General features: G+C 50.1%; 1 protein-coding gene and 1 long non-coding RNA gene across 2 annotated transcripts in view; one reads left to right on the top strand and one right to left on the bottom strand.

Moving 5' to 3' along the window:
- Positions 1-11,138, top strand: part of VDR (vitamin D receptor) — a 54,525-nt gene extending 43,387 nt beyond the window's left edge. The window contains exons 7-10 of the mRNA XM_019748429.2: positions 579-750; positions 6,463-6,614; positions 6,800-6,916; positions 8,278-11,138. Of these exons, the coding sequence (XP_019603988.1) occupies positions 579-750; positions 6,463-6,614; positions 6,800-6,916; positions 8,278-8,537 (701 nt within the window). The 3' untranslated portion in view covers positions 8,538-11,138. The remainder of the gene's footprint in view (positions 1-578; positions 751-6,462; positions 6,615-6,799; positions 6,917-8,277) is intronic.
- On the bottom strand, positions 661-6,600 carry LOC141570105 (uncharacterized). The gene is made up of 4 exons (XR_012493998.1): positions 6,472-6,600; positions 6,265-6,382; positions 2,071-2,510; positions 661-778 (listed from the first exon to the last, which is right to left on the bottom strand). It is a non-coding gene; the product is annotated as an uncharacterized LOC141570105 (long non-coding RNA).
- Positions 11,139-11,536: the final 398 nt, after the last annotated feature.

Below are 11,536 nucleotides of genomic sequence, written 5' to 3' on the forward strand. Positions count from 1 at the left end.
AGGTCCAGTTGCCGTTTCTAGTTGCAGGGGGCGCAGCCCACCATCCCTTGCAGGAGTCAAACTGGCAACCTTGTGGTTGAGAGGACGCAATCCAACCAACTGAGCCATCAGGGAGCTCAGCGGCAGCTCAGCTCAAGGTGCCGTGTTCAATCTTAGTTGCAGGGGCGCAACCCACCATCCCTTGTGGGACTCAGGAGTTAAACCGGCAGCCTTGTGGTTGAGAGCCCACTGGCCCATGAGGGAATCGAACAGGCAGCCTTTGGAGTTAGGAGCATGGAGCTCTAACTGAGCCACCGGGCCGGCCCCTCTGAATTCATTTTTGATTCTAGTTCATTAGGAACAACATGTGAGGAAGTCTCATTTTTCAGAGTATCTCTGATCTTTGATTTTACTGCCCCACACTTCTGAAAGAAGAGACAGGAACCCTAGAGGAAAGTCTGGGCTGAAGAGTGACCTTGGAGAGAGGCAGTCACTCTGGAATTCCCACAGGGTGCAGGAGGTCTTCACAGGGCCAAGCAGGAAGAAGCCTGGCTCAAGTATCCTTAAGTAGTTCCTTCTCTTCCCTCATCCTTCCCCAGACATGATGGAACCAACCAGCTTCTCCAACCTGGATCTGAGCGAAGAAGACTCAGATGACCCTTCTGTGACCCTGGACCTGTCCCAACTCTCCATGCTGCCCCACCTGGCTGACCTGGTCAGTTACAGCATCCAGAAGGTCATTGGCTTTGCCAAGATGATCCCAGGGTTCAGGTAAGAAACTTCTGGGACACCTGGGGAACTGAGTCAAAGTCCTAGAGTGAGCTGGAAGAAGGCTTGGAGATCACCAATCCACTGCTTCCCAAAAGAGAGAGTCAGGCCCTACCCCAGCCCTAAGTCAGAATCTCTGGGCTAGGTCCAGTAATCTGTATTTTAGGAAGCGTAGCCCATCCAGCATTACCCAGCAGGTCAACACTGGAGAGCTATTTGTCCCTCACCCTTTCTGGAAGATGAAACAGAAGCCCAGAGAGGTTTAATGGTCAACACCAGGATTTCTAGGGTTGGAGCCAGTGTGTCAGAGCCAGATCTGGAACTTTTAGTTCACTGCTGTGTCTACTCCAGCTGGCTTGGCTTTAATCCTCATGTTATGCCTTTAAATTAAACATACATTAATCTTCCACACCCAGTTCTGAAACCAGGATGAAGTGATGGAGGGGAGAAAGGGTTGGACACGGAGATTTGTGAAGTCATGTAGGAGTCCTAGAGGGAGACAGATTATGGGCATGTACGGTCAGGGCATCCTCCACCCAATTTACTCTTCACTCAAGGCCATTTCCTAACCGTGCTGCGACCTTTCTGCTCAAATGGAGAAGTATACGGAGCTCTGCCGGAGTGGAGATCCTCTGTTGTGGATTCATTCATACACATTTTATTCATTCATTCAGATGTTTCGTTGTTTTGGTAATAATGTCACATATAATGCATCTATTTAAAGAGTCATGCAGTGTCAAATATTCTTAAAATAGTTAAAATTTGACACTTTTAGTAGATATGTTGGGAGGTAGTTATATCTATATATAATCTTTCTATCCTCATTCTTTCTAAACGTTTATTTAGAACTTTGCCATAAAATAAATATACAGTGTGGTAGATAAATAGAAAGAAAGAAATTAATATCCGGCGATATTATCATCATTTCAAGTAGTGGCAATCGTTGCAGCTGTGGCAGCAGGAGCAGAATGCCTCCGACATACTGCTGCTCAGATTCAGCGCAGGAACACTGGGAGCCTGGAAATGATTGCACATTGACTGGCTCTGAGGTGCTGCTTATTGTTTTGTGCATCTCTCTGCTGTGTAGGGAAGCCATCAGTTCCTGTCTAAATTACGGCATTACCAGCTAAATGATGATGATGGTAATTCACAGAGCTAAACCAAGCTCTTCCCAGTCAGTTTCCGCCCTGAGACAGCTGGCTCTGTGTGATCTTATGCCTCTCTCTCACCAGCCCAAATACCCACGACTCTCCAATGCTCTTCCCCTGGAATTAATGTGAAAATTGTAAAGAGAAACACATCAAACAGTGTCGAGACACTTACTGTATTGCATATAGTGGTTGCAGCAAAAGGAGGAAGGGCCACTCTGGCAGACAGGCTGGCAGGACGAAGATCTGAGTGTCACCTGTGAGCTCAGCATTGCGCTGGGCCTGGGATTTACCCTCTAGAGCCTTTCCTTGGAACCGACAAACATTCCGCTTAGCACAAGTTCCAACTTTCTCCTCAACTTTTCATGTTACTATTTGCAAACTCTGTGTGTTCCAAAGCCTTGTTTTATGTAAACAGCCAGAGAAAAAACACTTTCAGGTGCCAATGGATACACAGTAGTACTCGGCTTTCATCCTGAGGCCAAGGGGCAGTCCCCATCTAAGCAGAGTCCATCCTTCCCTGCGTGGGATGAAAGGGCACCTGATGTTCTGTCCACATGCTACGGTTCGGTGATTCTGAGTTTTGGCTGGGATTGCACACAAGGGAAAACTGTCCTAAAAAGAAAGTCACTCATTTAACCAGATGATCCCATTGTGGCCCCCTCCATTCAACAACCCGAGCCCCTATTTTTCTCCCATGCCCTTGGCTCCTATCCCTGACCCTCGCCACATATACCCTGACACAAATAGCACTACCAGCCCTTCAATTTTTCTCCCCTAGGACGCGCTGAATTCTGCCCCCTTCCAGCCTCAGTTTCCAGAGTGCCCTAGTCTAGCCCTGCAGTCATAGCCAAAGTGACGTGTATACGAGCGGTACCGGAACGGCCCAGTTATTGATGCAAAATTGCATAACTTGATCCTGAACACGCTTGGGTTGCTTCTCTCTCTTCATCATGCCTTGAGAAGTCTCAGAAAGGAATGTTCTAGTAAAAATGGAGCAGGCCTTGACAAGAGCTCTTGGGGGGCTGCTGATGTGGATACTCTGTGACTGGGCAGAGAGACGTTGAGCCTGGACTGGGGCCAGAGCCCAGGTTCCGGTGGGATCCAGGTGAAGCCAGCCCATCAGCCCTCTGGTTCTGCCAGTTTCTGCACTCAGGGTTCTGTTTTTCTAAGAAGTAAACGAACAGTGACTGTATCCCTGGTGGCTTTGATCTTGCTGCCTATAGGCGGGGTGGAAGGTGTGCGGCAGGCAGGATGAGACTTCTGTGGGGGTGAGTGGGGGGGTGGGGAGAACAGGACGAGGCTCCAGTGCAGGCATGGGACCACAGTGGGTGTGACCTGTGCTGTGGTGCCCCTTGAGCCCGGCTCCTGGCTCCCACCTCTCCTCCCTCAGACTCTCAGTCTGTACCCCACAAATCTCCCTCCCTCAGCACTGCAAGAGAAATGCATGGAGGAAGTGGGGTCAGGAGCAGCATCTAAATGGCCAGGAGCTGTCTTGGGTCTGAGAACCAAGGACCACAGGTTTCACTGCCAAGAGAGGTACACGGGGGACCAGGCCAAACCAGCTGGAGCCCAGCCCTGTGGGCTAAATGCCTGCAACCTGACTGCCATTTCCGTTCTCAGGGGCTCCATCTTGGATCAAAAGGGGTCCTAGTGATACCCTCCTCCGATGCCCTTTCCTCCGTATTCACTTGTTCATCTAGCCAACCAACCACTTTCTTACATAAACTGTGAGGGATAAACATTGACAAGGGCACAGTCTCTGGGCTCCAGGGGTTCAGTGTCTGATGGAAGAGATAGACATGTGGATGACTTCTGTGAAGAGCTGAGAGCTCTAAGAGAGGCCTGCTAGAGGAACCATGAGAATGCAGGCGGGGAGAGGCTGGGGTTGGCCTGGGAGGTGGGAAAGCCGAGACACAGTTCCAGAGCATGTTGCAGGTGCACAGAAGCAGCCACAGGTGTGAAAACTAATCGGGGTGTAAATATTACACAGGTCCAGGGAGGAGCACGGAGCCTGAGCTGGTCCCTAGCACAGCAGGAACAAGGTCTCTTACGGGTTTCTCCACCTCCGCCCCACCCCCCACCAGCCCCAGTTCGGCGGTGAGCTGCACTTAGAAATTTCCTGTATTTCTAGTCCATGGGTGATCATTCGAGATTGTTCTAGGTTTGCTTTCATAGACGTAGCATGTCCGGACCACAATAGGCAGTGGTGCCCTTGAAATCTCTCTGGCCAAGCACCCATAAGATGTTTGGCCACTTCTGGCCATCCATTTTGAGAGGGCCATTGAACAGAGGGTTATGTAAGGTAACCCTCACAAAATTACTGGTAACAGCAAAAATTAGAAGCAACCAAAATGTCTCAAAATAGGTGGATAGGAGAGTGATTAAATAACTTATAGTATGTTGATATGATGTAACATTATGCCACCCTCAATGGACTGGGCTAGAGAAATTTTAGTGCTATAAGAAGTGGGAACACAGAATTACTATGAACTCGAGTGTGTTTTTTGAAAAAAGATATTTGCATAGAAAAAAAAATAAGAAGGAAATTCACCAAAATGCTCATTGTGGTTATGAGTAACTTTTATTTGCTTTTACATATTTTCTGTATTTTCCAAAGATTTAATGATGAGTGTGTTTTATTTGTATAACGAATTAAAACCCAAATGAGGGTGGTGTTAGTTTTTATTTTTTAAAATGTATGTTGAGGGGTTGGCCGGTTAGCTCACTTTGTTAGAGCGTGTTGCTAATAACACCAAGGTTGCTGGTTCGATCCCCACATGGGCCACTGTGAGCTGTGCCTTCCTTATAAAATATATATATATATAGAGAGAGAGAGAGAGAGCATCTAGAGAAAAGTGACAAGGATGGTGAGATGTCTAGAGGCCTCATTACTAGGTCTGTCTATCCTCGAGAAGAGGCAAGGGGTATATGGTAGCAGCTTTCTCTCCATGGTTAAAGGGATGTCCGTGGCTAGTGGGGAGGTCTGGTTCTATGTTCCTTGAGAGGACAGAAGTACAAGCAGTGGATAAGTATGTCATCATGGGGTGTAGCTCAATAGAAGAAGAGGCTGTTAACCAACTTCATGAAGCTGGATACAAGCTCATGGCTGTACCCAGAGGCCGTGAGCTCATTGGCACTGGGAGAATCTTACACAGGCTGTATGAGAGCCATTTGTCAGGAATTGGACCACAAAGCCTGTAAGAGGGGCTTTCCAACTCTAGCACTTTGTGGTTTTCTTTTTCAGTGCAAACCCTTTGCTGGTCATCCTAATCATCTTTTCAGGAACCAAAGTGCAGCCACAGAGAGGATCACAGCCTATCTACAGGATATCCAGACAGAAATATAGTCAGGAAGAGGAGGGAGGAAAAACCGGAAGCAAGTTGATCTGCAGGCTCTGCTTTTTTCCTTGTCATTGTTCAGACAAGCCCAGCGCGTGACTCAGATTAGTGGAACTAGTCATTGGCCTGTTGACTCATCAGCACATGTTTAATGAAGCTCTTATGCTCAGGGCTGAGTGATCAGTGTGTGGTAGCACTCAGGTAGTTAAGAGGTGGTGCTGGCCCTCAAGTAGCTTACAGTTAAGATCAAGAATAAGCATATGAAAAAACAGAGCCGAAGGGGAAAGGGCAAAATAGGTGTACAAGCAATGTGAAGTGTGTTGGAAAGGAATAGCTCCCATTCTGCTGAGGAGAATCGGAGGGTGAGGACCTCCAAAGGAGACCTCACCGAATTCAGGACCAGACAGGCATGGGAGAGGAGAAAGTATTCTTGGCTGCAGCTGTCGCATGCTCAAAGGCACAGTGGTGTGAGAACACAGCCTCTGAGTGTGGGGTAGTCCACAGTTGCTAGCATGGAGGGTTGATGGAGTTTGCGATGGGAAGGGGTGCTGGCAAGACAGGTTGGAGCCAAGTTATAGAGTATGGCCTTAATCCTGGGGGGGAGGGTGATAATCAGTGAGGATTTTTGAGCACAGGAATATGATACTTCCCTGTAGCCACTGTAAGAAAGATAAATGACAGATCCAAGAGACTTGACTCCAGGATTCTAGTGGGAGGCAACTGAAAAAAGATGATGGAGCTCTGAACCCGAGAAGTCCCGGTGGGCATGGGAATGAGGTCAAGGGTTCCAGAGACGTCCTGGAGACAGAGTTGTGGAGCTTTCATACTAGGAGGGACTGGAGGACAGGAGGAGGGAGAGAGAAAGAACGCATAGGAGCTGTTAAAGGTGACTCTGGCCATACCTTTTGTAGACCACCACATTCATGCCATAACCCTGGGAGCCTCCTCAGGCTCTGTCTTCCTGTCCCTAAAATAGCTCTGGAGACCCTGGGTTTTCCTTGTCTTAGTTGAGCTACTTCACTTCTCACCTTGACATACAGTTTTGAGTTGTTCTTCCTCAAGAAACAGTCTTGCTCTTTCCAACCAGGCTACAAACTCCTCAGTGGAGAATCCAGGGCACATACTGGTCACCTGGCAGTTGTAGACCTGTCAACACACTTATTTGTATGACTTGAGGGTCTTGACCAATGTAATAACCTGATCCTCACCCGTGCCCGCCCCGGCAGAGACCTCACCTCTGAGGACCAGATTGTGCTGCTGAAATCAAGTGCTATTGAAGTCATCATGTTGCGCTCCAACCAGTCCTTCACCATGGACGACATGTCCTGGACCTGTGGCAGCCAGGACTACAAGTACCGTGTCAGTGATGTGGCCAAAGGTGCGTCTGGGCCCTGCCTCCTCCTTCTCCAGCTCCCAGATTCTGGCTCCACCTCTCCTAGGGTCATGGGCCCCTATTAGGCAACAACAGGGAGAGAAGAGCAAGGGTTGGGCCTGGTCAAGGTTGGAGGCAAGGGTGGGGTGCTCCTCAGTTCTGCCTACACATCTGGCCATTCTCTCTCACAGCTGGACACAACCTGGAGCTGATCGAGCCACTCATCAAGTTCCAGGTGGGGCTGAAGAAGCTGAACTTGCATGAGGAGGAGCATGTCCTGCTCATGGCCATCTGCATTGTCTCCCCAGGTATGGGGCCTATTCATGAGGAACTTGGGGACCTGGGGTGTGGGGAGTAGAAGGATGAAGCCCTACAGAGAATCAGCAGGGCAGCCTGGAGGGAGAAGTGAACAAAAGGACAGACAGACCAGGAAACACCTGGTTTCCACAGCCCATATGGTCTGTGTGTACAGTGAGGTCCCCCACTGCCTTTGGCCTTTCTTATCAAGGCTGTTGGTGATTCATAGGTGGGAATCTTAGGAGCTGGATAAATAGGGTTTCTCAGGCCACAGACAGACCTGGATATTGCCAATATTCAGGCTTTGTGTGTGAACTGGACTGAACTTCCCTGATACTTGAGGTACCCGGCAGGGGGAGGGAGGCGGGAGTGGGGAGGCAGGGTAAAAAACCCTGGGGCCTGATGGATGGTTCTACCTAGACAGTTTACTTGACTAATTTTGGAGGCAGTGTGCTGTGACCCATGAACTCTTCTGCCTGTTTGGGGTAGGAAGAAGGAGAGAGGCTGAGGAGGAGGTTATTGTGGTCCCAGGGATGTTATATTGGTGATGAGGCTCAAAGGGGTTAGCCCTGCCTCACCCTGGACTGTGCTCAGGGAACAAGCGAGTAACCTCTACCCAGAGATGCTTTCCTAGGCTGGGGACCCAAGGAATGGACATGGGCTACCCTCCCCTTTCCACCCGGTATTCATTCATTAATTCATACATACACTCAGCAATGATTTATTGAGCATATAGTGGCATTGTGATGGGCATAGGGATTCAGCAGCAAACAGGACTTCTCTCCCATGAAGTGTAAGAGGAGACATTAAACAAATATTATTTAACAACTAATTTCTAATGTCATGAGAGTTTTAAAAAATAAAGAAGTATGTGATACTAGAGCAGGGTATAATAGAAGGAAGGAACCTGATGTAGTCTGGGGCATGGAGGTAGGGAGTCATCAGGAATGGCCTTCTTGAGGAAGGTGTTTTAAACTGTTACCTAAGCATCAGTAGGAGTAAGGCAAAGATAAATTACTGAGTTCCAGGCATATGGAACACAAATGTGAATCTGGAGTCCAGAAAACATGGTGTATCAGAATCCTCATGGAAGGATGGAGTGTAGAGATGGAGGGAGAGAGGTGAGGTGGGGACAGGGCCAGATGGGCGCATAAAAGGACCTGGGGCTTGACCCTAAATGCAATGGGAAGCGGTTGAGGGGTTTTAAAGAGTACTGTGATGTCACAGGTCAGCAGCCATACAAGGGTGACTTAGGAGGATGCTGAGGTTGCATGTCTGTCTGTGGGAACTGAAGGGTGGTGGGGAGATTGAACAATAAGGGACACAGCTCAAAGCTCCTATGCCTCCTGCTCCCACCTCCCTGTGCCCACAGACCGTCCTGGGGTGCAGGACGCTGCTCTGATCGAGGCCATCCAGGACCGCCTGTCCAACACTCTGCAGACCTACATCCGTTGTCGCCACCCACCGCCCGGCAGCCATCTGCTCTATGCCAAGATGATCCAGAAGCTGGCTGACCTGCGTAGCCTCAACGAGGAGCACTCCAAGCAGTACCGCTGCCTCTCCTTCCAGCCTGAATGCAGCATGAAGCTCACGCCCCTAGTGCTTGAGGTGTTTGGCAATGAGATCTCCTGACCAGAGTGGCCTACAGTGGCACCGGGGTGGGGCTGGGGCTGCTCCTCTGGGGCATGTGCCCAGGCCTGGGGCTGGCTACTGTCCAGCAGCCCTTCCCACTCCCTCTCAAGTTCAGCCCCTCTTCTCCCACCTCTCCTTCCTGCCGGCTCAACCTCTCTCCTGCCCAACCTAAGACCAGGTCCCCACTTTCTGCAGGCCACAGGCTGTCCCCAGTCCCTTGAGACCTCAATCATGAGGAATTGATGTTTATTTGACAGAAAGACTCAAGTGGGGGCAGAGGGCAGAGGCTGGAGGCATAGCCTCACCTCGGGATGCCCCCACTACTCCAGAAGTGGCTGCTGGCTGGTGCCTAGGGAAAAGGCAGGCAGGAGAAACGCACCCATTCCTCAGGGACAGATACCCGTACCTCCCCCCGCTCCAGGCCCACATGTCCAGAGCCTGGTGGGGATCTCCCTCCCCCTGCTCCACCCATGATAAATAACTGGCCACAACCCCCACCTACCCTCACTTACTGCAGGCCACAGTCTGTGGCCTCACTTCCTGCCTCCAATCTATGCTTTTGTGTCCCAGTACAGTGTGCCATGATGGGGCCTTTTCCCTCTGCCTTCCCACCCTGGCCTGTCTAGGATACTCACTGCCAAGGAGGACCAAAAACAGGGTGACTAGTGTCACAACTCCCCCCTCCCACCTCTGCTGGCCAAAGTGCACTTGCCTAACCCCTCAGTGCCCACCCTCAGCCCATCACCATGGTAACATTCTCCTCAGAAGTAGCTTTGGTGAGATGGGCTTTCTCCCCATGACTGGGGCCACTGGCCCAGAACCCACCTACTGAGAAACCCAAGGAGGGGAGAAAGCAGGGCCCAAGCAGTGGGGACAGGCAAACACAGCTCAGAGAAGAGTAGTGGATGGTGGCCACAGCTGTCCCTGTCACCAAGCCCATGGCTCCTTGGCCTGGATCTAAGGAGTTAGTTGAGGCAGGAGCTCTCCTTCCAGCAATCCACGTGGCAGGATGAATTGCCCCCCAGTTGCAGAGAAGCATCGGGCATTGTCCTCATCGTCCCCTGCCAGTGCCTTACCTCCCACCACAGAGAATCTGCTGCAGGCTCCAGAGCCCTCTCATTGCAGCCTCTCGCACTGGTGGGACCTCACCCTAAGATGGCCGAGCATGGCACAGAGATCAGCCTACTGTCCCAACCCCCTCACAGTCTGGAGAAGCAGTGTCCACTCTGCTTACTAGTGGGAGCCACGCCTCTTCCACCTGGCGGGGTACAATAGAAGTGAAGACCTCCCAGACCCCAGCAGCCTAGGTCGCGCTCCCCCTGCCCGCTGAGTGCACTTCTAAGACGGCTCTTCCCCGTGCAGAACCAGGACCTGGTTCTCTGAGACCTCGGGTGTGTGGAGGGAGAGGGGTCGGCCTCTGATGGCTCGTCAGAGAGCATTTAGGGGTGGAGTCTTGTAGGGCTGGTTCCCTTCTTCTTCTCACCTCACCACCCCAAAGTCAGAAGGGGACTGGGGGACCAGGAGGGATGAGGTACATAATTTCAAACTCCACGTTCTCCTCTGTAGCCAGCCCAGCCCAGCGGGTGGGAAGCCTTGGTCTGTTTACTCTGGGATGAGATTTCTAGGTGAGTGAGTTGTAGGTATGTGCGACCAACACAGAGTGGGTCCTTTCAGGAACCACGAAGCGTCCTTCAGATTGTTACTTGAGTTTAAGGAACACAGCCACATTCAATGTCTAACCACGGAGGAGTTCATGTCTGTAAGATACCCCCTCCACCTGCATCTGTTGTCCCCTAAGAGCCATCCAACCACTGCCACAGTTGTCAGTGTCCACCTGGCCCAGTGTTTCTTCAGGTGGAAAAACATCTGACAGCCACGTTCCTTATTGCAGAATGCATCCTTATGGCTGAATCTTACGTTTATTAGCTATGAGTTCTTTGCAGAATCAGATTCCATTTTGTACTACATTCTAATATAGCAGGTAGTAGGCACCACTGATTCAGAGGTATTTATGGGGGGACTTGTATTGTGAAAATTCTATATATTAATTATTATTTTTGTTGTTATTTTATAAATTAGGGAGAGACCCTTATTATTTGATTTTAGCTGCAGAACACACAAAAATACGTTGGCCCAGCTTGCTATTCAGTGGGAGAAAAGGCTTGAAAATCACTAAACTTGTTCAACCCCCTTGTTACAGAAAACTGATGCTTAGAGGAGGGCATGACTCATCCAAATTCATGTAACTACTTAGAAGTATCACCAGGCCTGGACCCAGACTTAGGACGTATGGTCCAGTGCTCTTTTCACTATACCACACTTGAGCTCAGACCCCATTTCCTATTCCCTCGGAAGCTGACCTAGTCCCTTGGAGGAAGTGCTGGATTTGAGACAGAGCAAGTCTAGATCCCAAACCCCTGCCTTCCTTCCATGGGTTGTCACCCTGCTGACCCATCAGGAGGATGAGGGACACCTCAGCCTGTGTCTCAATGTGAATCAGACCCCCTGCCCCCAATGTGGCCCTGGCCACCTGGGGTGTCTGCCTCAGCCCTGTATAATGCTGTTGCCTTATCAATAAAGTGCATTTGTCTTTGTAATGTCTCCACCTTCCCAGCTCTCTCTCTCTCTCTGGCCCTGCCTTCTCCAGGAACTGCACACGTGGAGAACACTAGCTCCATAGTCCTGGGGCCCACAGCAACCCAGCCCCCTTCCCAACGGGAGTCGAGGTGCTAGGAGGGAAAAAAAAGGAAAAGTGAGATTTCATGGGGCTGAATTGGGAGAAAATGTGATTATCATCTATTCTGCTTTAGAATGAGAGAAGATGACGATCAATGTTTATAAATCTAAAACTTTTAAAGTATATTATCAGAAACCCAGTAAAGTGTGCGCACCAAAATGCCAAATAAAGATTCTGGGAGCTCAGAAAATCCTGCTGCTACCTAACTGGAAGCAAGCGGGAGAATCCAAGTGAGTCCAGCAGAGAGGTTTGGAATGGATGA

This window comes from Rhinolophus sinicus, linkage group LG02 (genome assembly GCF_036562045.2).
Source record: "Rhinolophus sinicus isolate RSC01 linkage group LG02, ASM3656204v1, whole genome shotgun sequence".
Classification (NCBI taxonomy): domain Eukaryota; kingdom Metazoa; phylum Chordata; class Mammalia; order Chiroptera; family Rhinolophidae; genus Rhinolophus; species Rhinolophus sinicus.